This window comes from Macaca thibetana, chromosome 8, assembly GCF_024542745.1.
Source record: "Macaca thibetana thibetana isolate TM-01 chromosome 8, ASM2454274v1, whole genome shotgun sequence".
NCBI lineage: Eukaryota > Metazoa > Chordata > Mammalia > Primates > Cercopithecidae > Macaca > Macaca thibetana.
Genome location: NC_065585.1, coordinates 104,917,514 through 104,933,451, shown reverse-complemented (window position 1 = coordinate 104,933,451; position 15,938 = coordinate 104,917,514). Strand labels below are relative to the sequence as shown.

General features: G+C 48.5%; 1 protein-coding gene across 14 annotated transcripts in view; it reads right to left on the bottom strand.

The window, feature by feature from the left end:
* Positions 1–15,938, bottom strand: part of FGFR1 (fibroblast growth factor receptor 1) — a 59,651-nt gene that overhangs the window by 38,090 nt on the left and 5,623 nt on the right. For all 14 annotated transcript variants that reach the window (XM_050801261.1, XM_050801262.1, XM_050801264.1 and 11 more), the window contains exon 2: positions 10,213–10,391. In XM_050801261.1, coding sequence (XP_050657218.1) covers positions 10,213–10,303 — 91 coding nt within the window. In that variant the 5' untranslated portion in view covers positions 10,304–10,391. The remainder of the gene's footprint in view (positions 1–10,212; positions 10,392–15,938) is intronic.

Genomic DNA, 15,938 nt, shown 5'->3' with positions numbered 1-15,938 from the left:
CCCAAAGTGCTGGGATTACAGGTGTGAGCAACTCCGCCTGGCTAGTATTTATTATTATTTTAAAAGACATTTACTGGTATAATATTTTGGGGGCAATTTGGTATAGTGATATAACAGTGATATAATCAAAACTTAAAACAAATGGAACTATCCTTGGATACATGGACAGATTTTATTTGTAAGAGTATGTTCTACTGAATGCAAACTATTGAAAATAACCTAAATGCCCAAATGTAGAGAACTGGATCAATTCTGTACACTCACACAATGAAATATTATGTAGTTCTTAAGCATGATGAAAAATATTCTCTGTATGACTCTAAATGCTGATATCAGTTACAAAACATCGTATACAGTATAAATCCTAATTCTGAAAAGTCAGGTTTATACAAATGCAAGAAAAAAGTCTAAAACAATAAATTCAGTTAACAGTGATTGCTTTTGAATGACGGAAATATAGGAGTTTTCCTTTTCCTCTTTACAAGTCTGTATTTTCTGAATTTTGAAAGATGAACCCAGATTACCTATCAAAACACCATTTATTTATTTATTTATTTATGAGATGGAGTTTCGCTCTTTCACCCAGGCTGGAGTGAACTGGCGCAATCTTGGCTTACTGCAACTTCTGCCTCCTGGGTTCAAGTGATTCTCCTGCTTCAGCCTCCTGAGTAGATGGGATTATAGGTGCGTGCCATCACACCTGGCTAATTTTTGTATTTTTAGTAGAGACAGGGTTTCGCCATGTTGGCCAGTGCTGGGATTACAGGAGTGAGCCACCGCGCCCGGCCTAAACACAAATGTTTTTAAAACAGTGATAAAGACATACTTGCTGACTTTCTAGAACTTTGCTCTAGTGGAGTAAACAGACATATATTAAAAACTCCACATAATGTGAGGCAGACTAAAGTATGTGTTAGAATGAAAGTTAAAAAGAGGCCAGGCATGGTGGCTCACACCTGTAATCCCAGAACTTTGCAGGCTGAAGCGGGTCAGGAGTTCAAGACCAGCCTGGCCAACATGGCGAAAACCTGTCTCTACAAAACATACAAAAATTAGCTGGGCATGGTGGTGGGTGCCTGTAATCCCAGCTTCTCGGGAGGCTGAGGCAGAAGAATTGCTGGAACTTGGGAGGCAGAGGTTGCAGTGAGCCAAGATCACATCACTGCACTCCAGCCTGGATGACAGAGCGAGACTACATCTCAAAAGGGCATGGTGGTTCATGCCTGCAATCCCAACACTTTAGGAAGCTAAGGCCGGCAGATCGCTTGAGCCCAGGAGGTCCAGGCAGCAGTGAGCCACGATCACTCCACTGCATTCCAGCCTGTGCAACAGAGTGAGACTATGTCTCAGGGAAAAAAAAAGGGGGTGGGGGAGGTGGCCCTTAAATTAAGCCTTAATCTAAACCCAAACTAAACCTTAAACTAAGATTTGAGTAGGAATTATAAAAAGTGAAAAGGAAGAAAAGGACAGGAACAGACATTTCCAGCTAAGGGACGAGGATACACAATGTATAAAGTATACGTTGTATTTATGGAAAAAGGAAGAGATTTGCTTGATTAGATGAATGAATAAATGAGTGAGTGAGTGAAAAAAAATCAGTGAATGAATAGACCATTAGCCAGAGGCTAGTTTTTGATCCTAGAGAAATGTGAGGAAGGCCTAAGCTGTGAATTCAATGTTCACTGTTGGTTAACTCTTACAAACCTCAGTGTTGCTGTTTCTGACCTCTTTCCCTGCCCAACCTCGTAACCACTAAGTTCACTCTTTGCGGAACTCCTTGACCCTCTCACCCACTTCAGGCTCCATGTGTCTCCATGTCCAGGGCCTGCGAACATAAACGGCACAGCCCCCGCCCCACCATCCTCCTCCTTTTACACAACCCATCCCGGGAGGCTCAGCCACGCCACAGCACGTGAACGAGAAGAGGGCGTGGAGTTTCAAGCTCTGCCAGGGTAGATCTTTCTCAGTGCCTGAAACCAACTACACGGACCCCTCACCCCACAGCCCCTAGTTTGCAGGGCACAAATGCTTTACATGAAGGCAGTGGATACCTCGTTTGGCAAGTGGAAAGGTGAGAATTGTGTGAGCCAAGAAACAGGAGAAGGGAGGGAACTCTGAGGGTAGAAGTTCAATGTCTCTTGGTGCCACACTGGCAATGCTAAGAGGCAACAGGCCCACTACTGGGGAGGAGGGGTTCAGGCAATTGGCCCTGCTACTTGGCTGCCACCAGCTGGAAGTCAAAGCAAATCCCAAGGTAAGAAGTGGCCCAGACTCCAGCAGGCTTCTCCTAGGAGGAAACAGTTTGGGATTTGCCCAGGCCTTTCAGATCCATGTAGGGCAGTTAGCTTTCAGCTTAATTATTTAGGGTGCAGTGAGGCTGGGGAGTAGGGCAGGCGGGGAGAAGGGATTGCCTGCAATTTGGTGAAAGAGCCAGGCCCAGGAGAAAGGCCTAGGTTGCCCCATTCAGGAGCCCAGGAGAATGAGAGCAGCTGGACTTCCCCGGTCAACAAGGAAACAGTTGTCTCATTTCCAAGCCTCAGGGAAGGAAGAAAGAGGCAAAGGTGGTGTCTACAGGGTGAGCTGGAGCCCCCAGTGGCCCTGGAGGAACAGGCATTGTGAAAACAGGAGCAGCTGCTGGTCAGGCTCTCTGACCCCAGACCTCGCCCTCCGGGATAATGACTCCCCAGGACTCACTTCTCCCAGGGCCATCCATCACCGCCCAGACACAAGCCATCACTCACTGCTTCTGCCTGGCCAGAGCAAACATCCCTCCGGGCCGGGGCCACAGGCTCCCAAAGAATCCCTGACACTGTCTCTGCAGTTCCTGCTGACCTGACTCCAGGTAGTCACAGAAACCGGGTGATGGAAACCCTGACAGAGTCTTTGTTTGGGATCCCTCCCTTCCCCCACTGGCAGCAAGATCTCTGGACAGCCATTTGTTCTTCCCTGAGAAATTCCTCCTCCCTGACTTCAGGGAGCGGGCCTGGCAGAGCCAGAGTGGAAAATCAGTGAAGCTAATGGTGTAGCAATGCAGAAGCTGGAGCCAAGAACACAGCCTCGGAGCAGCTCTGCTGCGCTCGCCCCAGCTTGGTCAAGAGGGCCACGTGAGCGTCCTCACATTCTCTCACAGGCCGAGGGCTGGGTCCTCCCTCTCCAGCTCCGAACACTTGCAAACACCCCTTCCAGGCACTGGAGCCACCTCTCCAGGGGAAGCAGGACAGAGCTGATACTCTGGGGAAACCTGTTACGAGCTTAGCACCTTGCAGATTTCTAGAGGCCTAAATCCTCCACCCTTGTTCTCGAGTGGGTCATCTGACATCACCTTTTGCTCCATGGAATTCCACTAGCCTCCTGGCAGGGGATGAAGAAACTCCTCTTACCATCCAGTGTGAGTGAGAAGCAAACAAGTTCTTCTCATCAGAAGAAATTATGCTGGAGATGGGGTGGGAGTAGGGGAGGGTCATGCCTGTGTCCCGAGGCAGCCTTAGGACACTGGACCACAGTCCAGTGTAGATGCTAGACTACAGGTCTGGTAGCAGAACAGAGGATGTCCCACTACCGAACCTGTAGTACCTATCTGAGACTCTCCCTGCAGCCACGCTGAAATGCACACCCCTTTTGGCCAAAGGCAGCTGGACACGCCCAGGGATGGAGAAGCTGCAAGGGTCCTATGATTTGAGGCTAGGCAACAGCTCTGGACAACGCACAGCCTCTCCCCCATAGATGCAGGTTTCTGCAAAACACAGAGACAAAGCCCCGCTTTGTGGTGCACACAGGGTATCCAGGGGGCTTGAGGCCAGAATGGAAATGTGCGGTTTTTCCATTAAGCGCAACATCTCCCGCCTCTAACAGGCCACCAGACTCCTTCAAATCTGGGTGGGTGGGAGGAGCTGTAAAACTCAGCCCATTAAATCGCTTATGAGCTGCAGGTTTTCTGAGCAGGGAGGCAAAAGCAGGGGGCCTGGGGTGTTTAACCCACAGTACTGTTGAAAAGGGGGCAGGAACCCCACCCCAACTGCCAGCAGTGGCCTTGCAAGCAGTGTTGCAAACACTCACTGGCTTTCCCCACCAAGACTTGACTTACTGCAAAACACAGACAAATGCACCCTCCACAAGCTCAGAATGTTGGTGCTTATCATCTGAAACTGGCTTCAGTCTTTCCAAACAACTCCCTCGCCACTCTCAAAGCCTGATCTAAAACAAGCTGAGGCTCTGTAAGATCCCAAACCAAAGGAAGGGAAGGAGAGGGAGAGGGGAGGGAGGCTTGTTTTCCTGGAACCCTTATTAAATCAACTTTCCAAGGACAGCCAGAAACTCCAGGCCCTCCCCAATCCCTCAGGAGCACTTGCAGACTGAGGGGCGTTGGCACTGCGCTCAGTGGGGAGGGGCTCCCAACACACACACACACACACACACACACAATTAAAATCACAGCAAGGCCATTCAAATGGGGAAAACTCAGTGTGAACAGGGTTTTGGGTGTGGTTTGTTCTCACCTTTTGGACAGAGCCCTTAATACATAGATTATAATGTGCTTTTTCTTTTTTTTTTTTTTTTTTTTTTTTTTTTTAGACGGAGTCTCGCTCTGTCGCCCGGGTTGGAGTGCAGTGGCCGGACCTCAGCTTACTGCAAGCTCCGCCTCCCGGGTTCCCGCCATTCTCCTGACTCAGCCTCCCGAGTAGCTGGGACCACAGGTGCCCGCCACCTCGCCCGGCTAGTTTTTTGTATTTTTAGTAGAGACGGGGTTTCACCGTATTAGCCAGGATGGTCTCGATCTCCTGACCTCGTGATCCGCCCGTCTCGGCCTCCCAAAGTGCTGGGATTACAGGCTTCAGCCACCGCGCCCGGCCTGCTTTTTCTTTTTTTAAAGACAGGGTCTCCTTCTGACACCCAGGCTGGAGTGCAGTGGCTTGATTATAGCTCACTGCAGCCTCAACTCCTGGGCTCAAGCAACTCTCAAGCAATTCTCCCATCTCAGCCTCCTGAACAGCTAGGACTGCCAATGTGTGCCACGTTACCCAGCTAATTTTTAAAATTTTTAGAGATGGGGTCTTGCTATGTTGCCCAGGCTGGTCTGGAACTCCCCAGCTCATGCAATCCTTCTGCATCAGCCTCCCATAGTGCTGGGATTACAGGTGTGAGCCACTGTGCTCGGCCTATGATTTTTTTTAAGACAATAGCAGCACTGGCCAGGCATGGTGGCTCACAGCTGTAATCCCAGCACTGTGGGAAGCCGAGGTGGGTGGATCATGAGGTCAGAAGATCGAGACCATCCTAGCCAACATGGTGAAACCCCGTCTCTACTAAATATACAAAAAAAAACTAGCTGGGCATGGTGGCACATGCCTGTAATCCCAGCTACTCAGGAGGCTGAGGCAGAAGAATCGCTTGAACACAGGAGGTGGAGGTTGCGGTGAGCTGAGAATGTGCCACTGTACTCCAGCCAGGCAACAGAGTGAGACTCCGTCTCAAATAAATAAATAAATAAATAAATAAATAAATAAATAAATTTTTAAATATAGCAGCAGCATTATTTAATAATCAGCAGGCCCAAGACTATATAATACACTTTACACTTACGAAGTTCCTTACGGCTTACAAAGCATGAAGCCAGATCTCCCCTTAGAAGGTCCTGGCCACAGCAGTTCTCTGTTCTGTCAGAAAGCTCATGAGAGACAGGCTATGTGAAAGCAACACACTCACACTGAGATGGGGTTTACTCCACCAAATGGAGACCTGGGGCTTGTTCTCCAAGTGCAGCGGCTTTCCGTTGCTGTGTCCCATGAAACAACATGCTCCTCGCCATGTGCTGCCTCCCCTGGAGGCCCAAGAAAAGGGACCCACAACTGCCATTGACTGCTCACAGCCTAGGACCAGGCAGGATCCTATGAGCTCTGCAGACATACTCATATGGCATTTACAAAGACTTTATGAGCACACATTCATTATCAATATATTTTATAAAAGGGCACAAAGAGGAACTTTCCCAAGAGCCAACAGTCAGTAAGGTGTGGAGCCAAAATCAAAACCAGGGCAGTCCAAGGAAAATGTGTGCCCACACAGGCTTGCTTGCACATGAAAGTTCACAGCAGTTTTATTAATAGCCCAAACTGTTAACCCAAATACAGGTGACCCAACAAATATGGGACGGACTGCAAAAGGGCATGAGGAAAATGTTTCATCGCTTGATTGGGGTCATAGTTACACGGGGTGTAGACATTTATCAAAACACATCAAACTACGCACTTAAAACAGTTGTATTTTATAGTGGGTAAGTTATACCTAAATTAAGTTGGTTTGGCCAGGTACGGTGGCTCACACTTATAGTCCCAGCACTTTGGGAAGCCAAGGTGGGTGGATCATTTGAGGTCAGGAGTTCAAGGCCAGCCTGGCCAACAGGGCGAAACCCATCTCTACTACAAATATAAAAGTTAGCCAGGCATAGTGGCGAGAACCTGTAATTCCAGCTACTTAGGAGGCTGAGGCAGGAGAATCACTTGAACCCAGGAGGCAGAGGTTGCAGTGAGCCAAGATCATGCCACTGCACTCCAGCCTGGGTAACAGAGCGAAACTCTGTCTCTTTAAGAAAACAAACAAACAAAACCCACTTTTTTTAAGGTCTTGCTCTGTCACTCAGGGTAGAATGCAGTGGGGTAATTACAGCTCGCTATAGCCTCAAACTCCTGGGCACAAGTGATCCTTTTGCCTCAGCCTCCCAAAGAGCTGGTACTACTGGCGTGTACCACCACATTCAGCTACCTTTTTTTATTTTTTATAAAGATGAGGTCTTGCTTGCTATGTTGCCCAGGCTGATCTTAAACTCCTGGGCTCAAGTGATCCTCCCGCCTCTGCCTCCCAAAGTACTGGGATTATAGGTGGGAGCCACTGTGCCTTTGCCAGTTAAGTTGATTTTTAAAAAATGGTCATTTAATGTCAGTCTTCCTGGGTACATGGCCTCCTAAGAGCCCCATCCACCTCTCTTCCTCCCTTTCTTCTGTTCACAAGGCCAGTACTTTGTGCTCATCAAGACCTTCAGCCCCCAGGTTCCAGCCTCCACCCTGCCCCAGCAGCTTCCGTGACACCCTCCTCCTCTACCAGCACCCTCACTCTGGTCCTAAAGTTCCTTGTACTCATCCCGTTGGGCTGGCCCACAAGCGGCCAGGCCCGAGACCCACATCTCCCTTCTGGGCTGCAAAAAAAAGAAAGTACTTTAGGATCCATCATAAATTCACATTCTCAAACCTCAACCAGGTCCTCGCTGCACTTCGACTCCTTTATCGTTGTCTACAATTGGCGGATTCAAATCTCAACTCCCCTCAAACCTCCCTTTACACTCTCATCTTAGTCTCCAGTTGCCCAGAGTTGACACCTAACCTACTTAAACCCACAGATGCTATTGCTATAGGGTCTTTACTACTTTTTCCTTCCTTTATCATCTCCCAGTCCCCATCCTGGTCAGTACCTGCACTTCCTCTAGCCAGACACTCAAAACAACCTTCAACCTCATCCTTCTGGCAGCAGCGGTGGCAGCAGTAACAACTACTAACACCTTACATGGAAGTGATTCATCTGGATTATCCCACTTAACCCTTTATTATTTATCCCTGTTTTACAGATGAGCAAACTGCGGCGTACCATGTTTGAGTAGTTTGTTGAAGTAAATAATGCAGTTATCAAGTGGCAGAGCAGGGCGCAAACACAGGTGCACCTCACTCTTTCCCCCTAGCCATCCACACTGAGCTGCCAAATTAACTTTCTGAAAGCCGATTGTGACATTACTTGCTCAAAACTTTTCAAGTTTCCCAACATCTACCCATTTAAGTCTAGTTTTCTTTTCTTTTTCTTTTTTTTTTTTTTTTTTGGTGAGACAGTCTCACTCTGTCACCCAGGCTGAAGTGAAGTGGCATGATCATGGCTCACTGCAACCTCCACCTCCCAGGTTCAAGTGATCTTCCCACCTCAGCCTCCCTAGTAGCTGGGACTACAGGCATGTGCCACCACATCTGGCTAATTTTCCTATTTTTTGTAGACACAGGATCTCACTATGTTGCCCAGGTTGGTCTCAAACTTCTTGGCTCAAGCAATCCTCTTGCCTTGGCTTCCCAAAGTGTTGGGATTACCAGCAAAATCCACGCCTGGCCTAAGTATAGTTTTCTTCTCCTCCTTTTTTTTTTCAGACAGAGTCTCGCTCTGCTGCCCAGGCTGGAGTGCAGTGGCACGATCTTGGCTCACTGCAAGCTCCGCCTCCTAGGTTCCTGCCATTCTCTTGCCTCAGCCTCCCGAATGGCTGGGACTACAGGCGCCCGCCACCACGCCCAGCTAATTTTTTTATATTTTTACTTGAGGTGGCGTTTCACTGTGTTAGGCAGGATGGTCTGGAACTCCTGACCTTGTGATCCACCCGCCTCAGCCTCCCAAAGTGCTGGGATTACAGGCGTGAGCCACTGCGCCCGGCCCTAAATATAGTTTTCTTGGCAGGGCGTTAAGCTTTCCATATGCTAACTCAATCCAATTTTTCCAAGTGTTGCTTCCCAACTATCTACTCACCAGGCAAACCGTTCTCCATAAACCATATACATGCTGCCTCTGAACACTCATGCTGTTCAACATGGAGGGCCCTTCATTTTCCCCTTCTGAACTCAAGCCCATCTCAGGTGCTCTCTGTTCCCCTCTTCCTCTGCATTCCCATCACCTTTGGTTGTAATTTCACCAGGTGGTTTAAACACAGTCTGTCTGTGTTACTTATCCCTGTACTTGCCCATCCCCTCCTGACCATAAACTCCCTGTGGGCAGACAGTCTCTCCCACTTTGGGTCTCCACTGTGCTCCAGTTCAGACCTTGCCTTCAGTTCTGTTACTGACAGCAACATGAATATGCCTGCTCTAGACACTGTACCTTCTATAAAGTCTCACACAACTTTCCCTGTTCACCCCCAACTCCATCCAGGGGACACATATTCTCACCCATAACTCATCCTTCAAATAGGTCCCTGGCCAGCTGAGTGGCAGCCTTTTGAACACAGCCACACCATCACGTGCACCTCCAACCTTTCACCCACTGTGTCAACCTTCTCTGTGCGACCAGCCACTGAGTCACAAACCATACTATCCTCTGGCAGCAGAAATGCCCATACATTAGTTTTCAAAGTCCCTCGAAAGCCACCAGGTATGCTATACCTGTAATCTCCCAAGAGGCCTTTTCACAGCTCAAACAGATCCCAAGAATGGTCGGGTAAGTCCTTCCTGTTACCGATGATGGCTCTGAATTTCCAACACGCCATAGGTCTCCATGCTCCTTCATGCTTCCTGGGTCTCAATCACTTCAAAACCCCTCAAACACTACCTATCCAAAGCAAACCACTTGGCAGGCCCCCAGACAGGACCTGTGAGATACAATCAAGGATAGGAAAATGCAGGCATGGAGCCATGACTGCTGATCTTTATAGAAGATGTGCCTTTTTTTCACCCAGGCTGGAGCATGGTAGTGCAATCATAGCTCACTGCAGCCTCAACTCAGGATCACGCGATCTTCCTGTCTCAGCCTCCTAAGTAGCAAGTAGCTGGAACTAGCAGCGTGCACCACCACACCCAGTTAATTTCCTTTTTTTTGTAGAGATGGGGTCTCGCTATATTGCCTAGGCTGATCTTGAACTCCTGGCCTCAAGTGATCCTCTTGCCTTAGCCTCCCAAAGTGCTGGTGTTACATGTGTGACCCACCATGCCTGGCAAAGATGTGGCTCTGGAACAATTTTCTAGAAGCCAGAGGTCTTTAGCAAGCTCTCACCTCCTACAACATCCCCTGTACTCCAACCCAAGTTCTACATCCAAATTCAAAGGTCATTCTCTCCCCACGGCACCACCAGCTGCATTTTATACATCACCTATGTTAAAGTGTGACACTAGGGTCCTAATCAGATATTCTTTCTTCAGAAAGAGAAAAGCACAAATTAACTCCCACAAACATGTCACCTCAGGTAAATGGATGTCACCAGCCTTCATGACCCCAACCTCTGATGAAGTCAGTTATGTTTATAACCAGACCAGAACCAACCCAGGTATCTTGAGAGTTTCTCCTGCAGGAAGGGAGTTCTTTGCTCCACCTGGGAAGGAGCCTTCCCTGTTGACCACATTACCTGCAACCATATCACCTCCCTCCCAGCCCATCCTGTTTCCCAGGCCCAGGAGTCCAGGCTGCCCCCAGCCAGTACCTTACCTTGTTCAGGCAAGGTCGGGGACGGCCTAGCGGTGCAGAGCGTGGCTGTGACCAGCACAGCCCAGAAGAGGAGGCACTTCCAGCTCCACATCCCAGTTCTGCACTTAGAGGTTGGTGACAAGGCTCCACACCTCCATGGATACTCCACCTTGAGCTCAATCCTCCTTTTCAAACTGACCCTGGGGAAAGAAAAAAAACCCCAAAAGTTAGGAGGGTCCAGGTAGGGGAGGGACAAGGAGAAACAGAAGGTAAAGCATGCCACGTGGCGGCTGCTTAAAGCATGGACTTACTAAGGCGTCCAGAAGAAAACTGTGAATCTACCCCAACAATGAATTAGATTATCAGTCCTGGCTGGGTGCGGTGGTGCATCCTGTAATCCCAGCACTTTGGGAGGCCCAGACAGGAGCATCACTTGAGGCCAGGAGTTTGAGACCAGCCTGGCCATGGTGAAACCCTGTCTCTACTAAAAATACAAAAAATTAGCCAGGCATGGTGGCACACACCTGTAGTCCCAGTTACTTTAGAGGCTGAGGCCGGAGAATCACTTGAACCCGGGAGGTGAAGGTTGCAGTGAGCTGAGATTGTGCCACTGCACTCCAGCCTGGGTGACAGAGCGAGATTCTGTCTCAAAAAGAGGTTATATGTCTTAATTGGACAGAAGGATGCTTTAGTTCAATTCTACAGCTATGTTTTGAGTGTAGATTATGTACAAGCCTGGGAATACCATCATGAGGTTTTCCAAGGTATAAACTTCCAGGTAGTATGTGCTACCAAGTGAATGGTCTCATGAAAGTCCCAAATAATTCTGCCCTTTTGCGGGAAACAGCTTTACAAAGTGTGCTACAATTGCAGGAGGTTTGAGCATGCCGATGGCTCCCCAGCATAAGACTTCACTCCGCCCAGGCCAGGTGCGGTGGCTCACACCTGTAATCTCAGCACTTTGGGAGGCTAAGGTGGGCAGATCATTTGAGGTCAGGAGTTCGAGACCAATCTGGCCAACATGGTGAAACCCCATCTCTACTAAAAATACAAAAATTAGCTGGGCGTGGTGGTGCACACCTGTAAGAGGCTGAGACAGGAGAACTGCTTGAACTCAGGAGGCAGAGGTTGTAGTGAGCTGAGATAGCGATACCGCACTCCAGCCTAGGTGACAGAGTGAGACTGTCTCAAAAAATTAAAAAGAAGGCCGGGCGTGGTGGCTCACGCCTGTAATCCCAGCACTTTGGGAGGCCAAGACGGGCGGATCACGAGGTCAGGAGATCGAGATCTCCTGGCTAACACGGTGAAACCCCGTCTCTACTAAAATACATAAAAAAATTAGCCGGGCATGGTGGCAGGTGCCTGTAGTCCCAGCTACTTGGGAGGCTGAGGCAGGAGAATGGCGTGAACCCGGGAGGCGGAGCTTGCAGTGAGCCGAGATCGCACCACTGCACTCCAGCCTGGGCAACAGAGCGAGACTTTGTCTCAAAAAAAAATTAAAAAGAAAATTTAAAAAAGACCACTCCATCTAAGGGCCAACCAGTCCCTCTGGTGAGAAATAAGGGGCAATGAAGAATCATGGAACAAGCTAAGGACTAGTAAATGGAAGCCAAGTACAGACATAATTAGTTAGTAGCTGCTGGACTTGATGCTCAACTCCCCGACTTATGCAATGAAGCAGCTAAAATAAATGACCTCCTGGGTACTTTCTTTTTATCTCTAAAATTGTATGAATCACATCCATAGTTCTACCAGCCTCCCTTGCAGAGGGAGCTACTTACAAAGAGCCTAAGAGTGTGGAGCCAGGAGGGATCCAGTTCTCCCTGATGCTAGAAGGTGACAAGTGACATCTGACAGATATGAGTCCAGAAGCTGCAGGGGGCAAAGGGTCCTAGGAGGTCCCACTGCAGAATCAAGGGCTGTTGCAAGCACTGAGTCAAAGATGGCTCACGCTGGCCCCAGTTAAAAGAACAGAATCTGCAGCCCTTTACCCTTCTCAGGTCTGGAGGGGTAAAATTTAAAACTCCCCAGGGTCTTAAAGAACGGATCATAGCTGTTAACATTTACCAAGTGACAAGACTTTCTGGGCACTGTCAGGGCTACATGGGGGTGACCATCTCTATCTTCCAGGTGGCTTCTGTCCTAAATGCTCCAGGGAGCCATCCAAGTTATTCAGAGAATCTACTTCCCCGGAACATGCCCTAATGTGGTACTTCAGCCCTGCCTCCCCCGAGCCAGGCAGGGCCCCTCGAAAGTGAGTCAGTGCTGGCTGGCAGAAAAGCCCCTGGATTCTTGGCTTCATTCACATGTGCTTGGCCAGCGGGATACACATGCCACACCACTAGCTCCCTCCCAAGGCTTACTAAAATGTTTTAATGATTTCAAATCAAAAGAGAAGTAAACATTTCTCAAAATTTCATTTTTCTAAATTTACCAAAGGAATTAGAAAAGACAAAATGAGGCCGGGCGTGGTGGCTCAAGCCTGTAATCCCAGCACTTTGGGAGGCCAAGGCGGGCGGATCACGAGGTCAGGAGATCGAGACCATCCTGGCTAACACAGTGAAACCCCGTTTCTACCAAAAATACAAAAAATTAGCCAGGCATAGCGGCGGGCGCCTATAGTCCCAGCTACTCGGGAGACTGAAGCAGGAGAATGGCGTGAAGCCGGGAGGCGGAGCTTGCAGTGAGCCGAGATCTCGCCACTGCACTGCAGCCTGGGCGACTGAGGGAGACTCGTCTCAAAAAAAAAAAAAGAAGACAAAATGAAATGAATACTGAACACCCACTATGTACCACGGATGCCCTAAGTAGAACTAATTTAGAACTATAAAACGTCATTTATTCCTCACTATAAACTTATGGGGGATAAGTTTCATTATTCCTTTTAAGCAATGGAGAAACTGAGGCTCAAAGAGATTAAGTACTTTACCCAAGGAAATGTAGCTAGCATGTAATAGTGCCTCAAAGTTTTTGCATATTAGAGGACATGGTGGGAGGAAGTAAATAAGGGACTGATCAAGCCTGACTCCATCTGATGCAAACTCAATTTCTCCAAACCAAGTAGATAAGGCAAATCCAAGGTAACTCTGGTAACAAAAGAGCCTTGATTTGCAGTTCCGTTGGTCAAAAGACCCTTGTGCCAGGGTGTGGTGGCTCACACCTATAATCCCAGGACTTTGGAAGGCTGAGGCGGGTTATCACCTGAGGTCGGGAGTTAAGAACAGACTGGCCAACATGGTGAAATTCCTCATCTACTAAATCTACAAAAATTAGCTGGGCGTGGTGGTGCACACCTGTAATCCCAGCTACTCAGGAGGCTAAGGCATGAGAATTGCTTGAATCTGAGAATTGCTTGAATCCGGGAGGTGGAGGTTGCAGTGAGTTGAGATTGTGTCACTGCACTCCCACCTGGGTGACGGAGTGAGATCCTGTTTCAAAACCAACTAACTAAAAGAAAGACCCTTGAAAGCAGACCACAGATGGGCCATCTAGGACACTGCATGGGGCACATTCCCAGATCCCGGATAGAAGCAGTGCTTGCCAGAGGATACCCCTAAACCCATATTCCACATCTCACTACATCCCAAAGATATACCTGATGCAGGCCTGTCACTCAGAAATGCATACCTGACCAAGAAAACCCAGGTCCCATGGTAAATGCCAGAGTATTGAACAAGTTCTCAGGTTCCAATGGGAAAGAGTGATGTCATGTTGAGATGGTTAAGCTTGCTTGGACTTGGCCACTCTGTCCCCAGAAAAACCTGCCGCCTCCTCCCAGGTGTGGGCTGGCTGCAGACCGCCCTCTCTTAGCTCCCTGGTCAATGCACTGCAAATTCATCTGCCAGCTTCCCTCTCGTTCTTTCCCAAAAAAGGTGCAAAAAGTCTCTTCCTCTCCTACCCCTCTGGCCCTCAGGTTTGACATCTGTAAAACAAAGATGTTAAGAAAACCTGGCCTCCTGGCACCAACTCCTGGAAAAAGAAGTGGGCATACACCCCATGCCACCCGCCTGCAAAAAACACAGTGACAGGCCACTAGTCCACATGCTGTCTGGACCCTGCCACCTCCTCCTTCACCTCAGTTTCTCATTCTACTAATTAATGAATTTTTCCAATCCCTTAGGAACAGTTTCCTTCCTTCACTGCTTGACAGATGTGACCTGCAGCCTTGCAGGTGTACACAGCAGCTTCCTCCAAGACCCTGCAGCTGGTTCCCCCCCGCCCTGCCTCTCCAATATCAGCCAGGCTCCTGGGATTCACGCCTGCATGCAGAGGTCCTCGGTGGGGAGGAGGCAGGGGGCAGATCTCAGTTTCCCACTCATCGCAGGGGGCTGAATTACTTGCCCTGCCTCCATCACAGGTGGTTATGAAGACTGAATGGGCTGCATGGGTGAAAGTGCCTGCTGTCTTCTCACTGGAGTACTGATCCAACATAAAGGGTGGACAGTATCTGGTGAGACAGCAGGGGCTGGCTGGACCACCGTGACCTTGCAGCTCTCCCACTTCTAAGAGAAAAGCCTTCTGTGAAGGTCAGATCTCCTTGTCCAAAAATTATGTAAGGAAAACTATCTGATGAATTCATGGCCGAGTCTTTTTATTCTTTCTGAGACGGAGTGTTGCTCTATCACCCAAGCTAGAGTGCCGTGGCACGATCTCGACTCACTACAACCTCCATCCCCCAGACTCAAGTGATCCTCCCACCTCAGCCTCCCAAGCAGCTGGGCTAAGTTGCTGTATATTTTTTAAAAATGGGGTCTCACTATGTTGCCCATACTGGTCATGAACTCCTGAGCTCAAGATATCCACCCACCTTGGCCTCCCAAAGTGCGGGGATTACAGGCATGAGCCACCACACCCAGCCTGAGTCTTTTCATTCCTGTCGGCTGGAGACAGTATGAATTCATGCCCTTCCATTTGTGATCCTGCCACCCTGGGACAGTCACTTAACCGTTCTGAGCCTCAGTTTCCCACTTAGAGGAAGCTACATCACAGGTGATTACGAGGCTCAAATGGTTGGTGTGGGTGAATGTGCTCATTCTCTCCTCTTTAAAGTACCAATCAAATGTAAAGAATTATGTATTTGTATTTCACATATAATATTAAGATATTTATAATTCTCATTGTGTAGTGCTTTTAGTCACTCCTTGACAGCACTCTCAGGAGATCTGGTAATTGGCAGCAGGAGGACAGGAACTTCCAACCTTTCCAAAGGCATTTCTCACTCTCCATCTTCATGTCTTGTATTCTAGATCTGTGGCCCACACGGTGGCCACTGCACACTTGAAATGTGGCTGGTGCTAACAGATATGCTAGAAGTAAAAAGTATACACCGCATCTTAAAAACTTATTATGAAAAAAATGTAAAGTATCTCATCAATAATTTCTATATTTGATTACATGTCCAAATGATAATATTTTGGAAATATAGTTATATTAAATAAATTATTAAAATCTAAACAAGTTAATTAAAAAACAAATTTTGGCCAGGTGTGGTGGCTCACGCCTGTAATCCCAGCACTTTGGAAGGCTGTGGTGGGCGAATCACGAGGTCAAGAGGTTGACACCATCCCGGTCAACATGGTGAAACCCCATCTCTACTCAAAATACAAAAATTAGCTGGGCGTGGTGGCACGCGCCTGTAGTCCCAGCTACTCGGGAGGCTGAGGCAGGAGAATCGCTGAACCCGGGAGGCAGAGGTTGCAGTGAGCAGAGATTGCGCCACTGTACTCCAGCCTGGCAACAGAGCAAGA